Source organism: Charadrius vociferus, unplaced genomic scaffold, assembly GCF_000708025.1.
Source record: "Charadrius vociferus isolate BGI_N301 unplaced genomic scaffold, ASM70802v2 scaffold161, whole genome shotgun sequence".
In the NCBI taxonomy this organism is placed as follows: Eukaryota; Metazoa; Chordata; class Aves; order Charadriiformes; family Charadriidae; genus Charadrius; species Charadrius vociferus.
The window spans coordinates 4151034-4157432 of NW_009646928.1; the positions used below are offsets into that span (position 1 = coordinate 4151034).

General features: G+C 42.9%; 1 protein-coding gene across 1 annotated transcript in view; it reads right to left on the reverse strand.

Moving 5' to 3' along the window:
- Nucleotides 1–6399, reverse strand: part of CERS6 (ceramide synthase 6) — a 159036-nt gene that overhangs the window by 15213 nt on the left and 137424 nt on the right. Inside the window, exon 8 of the mRNA XM_009894647.1 lies at nt 4870–4976. Coding sequence (XP_009892949.1) covers nt 4870–4976 — 107 coding nt within the window. The remainder of the gene's footprint in view (nt 1–4869; nt 4977–6399) is intronic.

Sequence of the window (6399 nt, forward strand, 5' to 3'; positions counted from 1 at the left end):
TTCCCCCTGACTCATGGAGAGCTGTGTTTTATGTTGTAATTTGCTAGAACAGTGATTATGCGCAAGTGAGAGAATTTCACAAGCAAAATGTCTTGTCAGTGAAAATAGCAGCTTTACTCCTACATTCACTTAGCAGCAGGAGGCAGAAAGTGTCCTGGGGTTTTTGAATTATTGCTGAAATGAACTCCAGATGCCTGCAGAAAGGCTGCTAAATATATACCTAATTGCCAGTTTCTTTTGGTTTAGCCCCGCTGCTGAACAACCTTCAGACAACAGCATCTGATACATTCTGAATTCTTTATTAGCACCTTTATACAAAATTAAATGGCACTTGTGCAAAGCTGGAGCACAACAGCACGCCAGTGCTTCATAAGCAACGTATCTGGAAGCCTGTCTTGGGTATTCGTCTTCCTGTGTGGGTGAAGTTTTCTTATAAATTACAGTTTTCCTTTTACATTACACGCATGCCAATTTTATACCTCTCAGTTTTTATGCTAGAAAAATTTGCATATTTATGTAATATTAATCAGGCACCAAATTTTGCTATTTTGAATATTCAGCAAAGAAGAGCAAAACTATGCTTCCTGGCCTGCTGCCACTCCAATGACTCATTTTTGCTGACATGCGAGCTAGTGGGGATGAAGACTTAGAATTACTGCTTCATAAGAGAAAAAGGATTTGGTAGAGACAAGCTCATACTTCCCATGTTTCGTCCTTGCTAACCCTGACTCCCACACGCAATGCCCACAGTACAGCTGACAACCATGAAACTGCCTCCAGGCTCTGTGATTATAGGTGTATGTACGAATAATCATTAGGAGTACATACATCAAGGCTTTGGTCTGGAAATGAGATGGGCTTAAAAATCAAAGATCATATACACCACACTGAACCATCTGCATATACAAATAAATAAACGTGTTCTTTCATTGATTAAGGGAGAGGAGATGCAGAGGGATCGCCAGGGTAACCACTTCATCTGTGACACAGGAGCACACAGCACACTGTTGGCTGCCGAATTCCTGCAATACACAATCCCACTGCCTTCAAGAGTCCATGCTGATCTTCCCATCCCAGCAGCAAACCTCACTCACGGCTGTAACCTGCTGCCCTCGTTAGCCCAATATTCAGTACGAAGGGAGCTGACATCAACAACAGAAGCTACTGTGCAGCTCTCTTCCCATTGTCTCTTCCCCAGGTCTACTTGCTTTGATTTTTACCCTACTCTCAGCACACTGGTCCAGTGCTACTCCATAGAAGAGGATTCAGACAAGGTTCAATCTGAAGTGGCATGGTAGTGCTGCTCTCACCTAACATATATGGGAACAGATGGGCACATCCAGAACATCAGCACTAAATGCCACAGCTGTAAAGCACGGCTCAAGTTTTGATACTTGCTAGATAATTTATCACTGTGCTGGTAATCTGTTCTGGGACTCCGCCAGTCAGACAGCATGAAGTGTGCATTAGGGACACTTACACAGACTTCAATTCTATGATGCCTGATTCCCACTACCCATGTCAATTTGCCTAGTCCTAGCAAGGGCTTCCTGCACAGTATGACACTTGGCTCCAACACTTCACAGAAATCACTTAAGGCAGCAGAACCTCCAGTTTCTGAGTTTCAGTTCCAGTTATAAACACATAGTGTTATTTTAAACACTTCAGATTGAAAGTGTGGACTTTCCAAAACTTCACTACCATAATAAGGATGTAAAGGATGGAAAAATCTTGACCTTGCTGATTTCAAGATGTCTCAAGAGAAAAGCATATTGGGCAGCTGGTTCTAGTTAAATGTGTGAAGACTAATGACCTCCTTCAAAACTGTGCACTCTGGACAAGATTAATCTGCTCTTCGTTGACTACTCAGCAAGGCAAGCACATAGCAGTGATCTAGTAGTTTGTGTTTGAATAACAAAAAAATTCAAGTCAGCAGTTACTTCTTTGCCATTTCAAATAATACAGAGTGAAGTTTAAATGCCAGAGTCACAGCTAAACACATAAGGCAGCTGACAGAAACACAGAATGATGAGGTTGGAAGGGACCTCTGGACATCATCCTGTCCAACTGCCCTGCTCGAGCTGTGTCACCTGTACCAGGCTGCCCAGGACTATGTCCATGCAGCTTTTGAGTATTTCCAAGGATGGAAGAATCCACAACTTCTCTGGGCAACCTGTGCCAGTGCTCAGTCACCCTCACAGTGAAAAAGTTTCCTGATGTTCAGATGGAATCTCCTGTGTTTCAGTTCATATTCATTGCCTCTGATCCTGGCCCCAGGCACCACTGAAAAAAGCTTGGCTCAGTCTTCTTTACACTCTCCTGTCATATATTTATATATATAGACAGTATCTGTCCTGAGCTTTCTCTTCTCTGTGCTAAACAGGCCAACCTGTCTCAGCCTTTCCTCATGTGAGAGGTGCTCCAGTCCCTTAATTAATCTTAGTGACCCTTTGCTGGACTCTCTCCAGTAGTTTTGTATCTCTCTGGTACTGGGGAGGCCAGAACTGGACACAGTACCCCAGGTGTAGCTGCAACAGTGCCAAGTAGAGGGGAAGGATCACCTTCCTCAACCTGCTGGCAATACCTCTCCTATTGCAGCCCCAGGATATCATTAGCCTTCTTTGCAGCAAGGGCACATTGGTGGCTCATGTTCAACTTGGTGTCCACCAGGATCTCTAGCAGTTCTTTTTATGCAAAGCTGCTTTCCAGCTGGTCGGCCCACCGGTTTATACTGGTGCAGGACTTTGCAATTCCCTTTGCTGACCTTCATGAAGTTCTTGTGGCACATTTCTGTGACCACAGAAATGCTGACACAGCCTGTTGAGGTTCCTTCCCTCTGGATGGCAGCACAACCCTCTGCTCCTCAGCTGTTCCTCACAGGTTAGAACGTCAACAAACTTGCTGAGGGTGCATTCTGCTACATCATCCAGATCATTAATGAAGATGTTGAATGGGACTGGGCCCAGTACTGACCCCTGGGGTACACCGTTACTTACTGGCCCCCAACTAAATTTCATACCGCTGATCACCACCCTCTGGGTCTGGCTGCTCAGCCAGTTTTCAATCCACCTTACTTTTTGCTCATCTAGCCCATATATTATCACCTTTTCTCTCAGGATCTTCTGGGAAGCAGTGTTGAAAGCCGTACTGAAATCAAGGTAGACTATATCCAGTGCTCTCTCCTCATTTACCAAGCCAGTCATTTCGTCATAGAAGATTATCAGGTTGGTCAAGTATGACTTCCCCTTTGCCTTGCCCTTTATGAACCCATCCAGTCATCATCTGACTGAGCCTTCTCTGAAGCAGAATCATGTACTGCAGTTTCGAGTGGCAAAACTGCACTGGTGGAATTGGGTCATCCTTCCATTTCTCCATATAAACCAGAATGCAACAGGCAGATGAAATCTGAAGACCAAGAGTGCCACCATTTTCCCTATCTGAGATCACGCAAGTAGAAAAATTAGCTTACTTTATTTACAGAAATTCAGTGAGTGGCCAAGTTAGCTTCAAGGAAGGACTGAGGAAAGGAAGCAAAGCTGTTTAAGAAACAAGTAATTGCTCCTTGGAAAAAAAAAAGAATTTTTAAACACGCAGTTTGTGTGTCTATCCATTTCCTCCTTTTGTTATGGTCCTTCACCAACTCACAGTGGAGCAGGCACCAGGCATTATCACATTATCTTTGGAGTCATTAAATGATAAATGAGACTTCTACATTGTATTGTTAAGCAGAGCTGATGACACAGCTCCCTAAGGGCACCTTGGTCTTATCCTGTTTGCATTAACAAAACCCCAAAGAGATATCATTATAGAGGATTTGAAAGGAAACTGTGGCAGAGAGGTTGATATTGGCATCTGTAAATCCTCTGCATGCTTAAATAAGGAGCTTGGTGGTAATCTCTCTAAATAAACTTCTGCAAAGGGTAACATTTCTGTCATCCTGGTGCTTCCCAAAAGCAAAACTGTCACTGTTATCTTCTGAAGCAATGACAGACACCTCTTACTCTCATAGGGATACAGAGATGTGGGTTAGTTCTGTTCATATGAGAGAAAGGAAGGATCCAGAACACAAAAGAGTGAGGCCAACGCCTTCTCCCAGCCCTCCTCATATGCAGGCCAGAGGTTACAGAGAAACTTAAAAGGGTTTCTACACTGAAGTACATCAGTGCATTTCCAAACTAGCCAGCTGCTTTCTGGATGTTGAAGACCCTAGCTGAAAAAATCAAACTTCTATGCCCTGTTTGTGTGCATGCATGTGTGTGTACCTAGAAGAGAGAGTATGGGCACATGCTAGCAGCTGCCTTTGTCTGGGAAGAGGTGAGATTACAGTAACACCTTATGTATTACACAGCTCCTCCAGGATCCCCAGTTCATAGGAGGGTGGAAAAGGAGTAGCCTGCAGTATTGCAATCTGCATGGCAACAACATCCTTATACTGATTTCAGCAGGCCAGACTTTCCTTATCTCACTGTGTTTTTCTTTAAGCTGAACATGTTCATAAAGCGTGCACTGAAAGCCAATAAGAAGATCCTAGCTTCAAGCTCATCCTCTGGTCAGTGTCTTTGGCGACTAGTATTTTATTTCTCCTCTAACTTCTTGCCAACACAGGCAACCAACTGCTAACCTGAAGCTATGAGGTCTCCAACCCACTTCTACCTTAAAACCAGCAGAAGCCCCATATATTTCTTGTCTGGCACACAGTAAACACAATGCCACTATAGCAAATAGGCTATTTCAGCACGTGGTTACATCTGAAACTCTGCTTGGTGCTTTGGGAAACAGTAATGTCAATGAATCATGTTCAACTACAACATAGTTATTTCCAAGCTTGTTCGATGCTTAGCATTTGAGGAAAATTATATGCTTACTCACCATAAGGGATATATGCCAAGCCTACTGACAATGAAGACAATGGCAAATGTAAGGAACAGAAGGTCACTCAGTTTTTGACACTTGCAATAGTTTGCCATTTTGGCAGCCTGTAAAAGAAAGAAATGTCTGTTTACTTCTGTGAGGACAATTGAGTTCTCTTGTATTGTGTATAAGCTGTAAGGAGAAATTAATTTTTTATGAAATTGCTAACATTTTCATTGGGCCACCTCACAGTGACCTCATAACTCCTCTCCACCATGCAGGTGGAAAACGTCTTCTCAGAAAAAAAAAAAAACAGGCTGCGTAAAGCCAGAGTACATCTCCCATTTCTTCCTTCCTCATTCAATTTCCTTTCTGAAATCCTACAATTTCAGATTCACAAAACTCTTTTCTTGAACCCCATTGTGTTTATGCTGTCCTTGTCCCCAACCTTTTTGCCTGCTTGTATCTCACCTTTCCAGTATGCTCCACTTGCATTTTCAGCATTCATCCATCTTGCACTTGCCCTATGTGCTCTGACCTTCTAGTGTTGCTATATATAAACTTTGTCTCAGTCCCTCTATTGTGCCCCATATCCTACGTTCTCCCACAACATCTCTTCTTCCTTTCTGGCCTATACAGAACAGCTTCTACCTCTAAGGTTATACCCTTCCCCTTCAAATCTTTTTCCAATGCTCTCTTCCCCTTCCAACTTTTGCTTTCCAACTTGTCCTATGTCTATTTTTACACGCTTCTCTCATTTGTCTTCATGCAGTCTTCTGACTCCTCCTCAGTGAAGGAGTCTACTAATTACTCTTCACTCAAACAGCTCATTAAAACACTGATCTTCCCTGAAGTTTCTTTGCGCTCTTCTCCCTGAAAAAACCAGCATGTACAAGCAAGCTTGTTTTAAGATGTCTATGCTGCTTCCACAGCGTTCATGGGTGTAAGCAGTTACTTATTTTAAAACATCCGCTTCAAGTCAGGGGCAGTCTTTCTTTATGCTGTCAAATGTATCCAGAGAGTCACTGCACAATAAAGTACATGAAGAGCCTGATTTAGTGCCCACTTAAGTCACTTGGAACCCTTTCAAAGCCCCCTTTGAGGGGCCTGTATCCAGCTCCCATATTGAGAAGATGGTTACTTGTGCAGACTTTCTAGAGGGCTGAGAGCGAGCAAAATTACCACAACTATGCACATAGAATATTATTCTGAATGCAGAATTCAAACCAAAGAATTGTCTAAAGTTGTGAGAGACACTCTTGCATTCTGTCTGATATTTTTTGGTACGAACACACTGAACCTGAAAGTGCTAAATGCTCATGTCAGACAATCTGGATGCCAAAACCAACACGCACTTTTGGATGTTACATAATTTCTGCGATGTTTCCACTCAAAATCTGAATATAAAGGATATCCTCACTAACAGAAAACAAGTTAGGAAGCTCGCAAAACATGAGGAAAGCCACCAGTGCTGCAAAGAAAACATAACCCTTCTGAATCAGCCATACATTCTATAGTGGACACAAATGAGGTTCCTAGCAGTTTGTG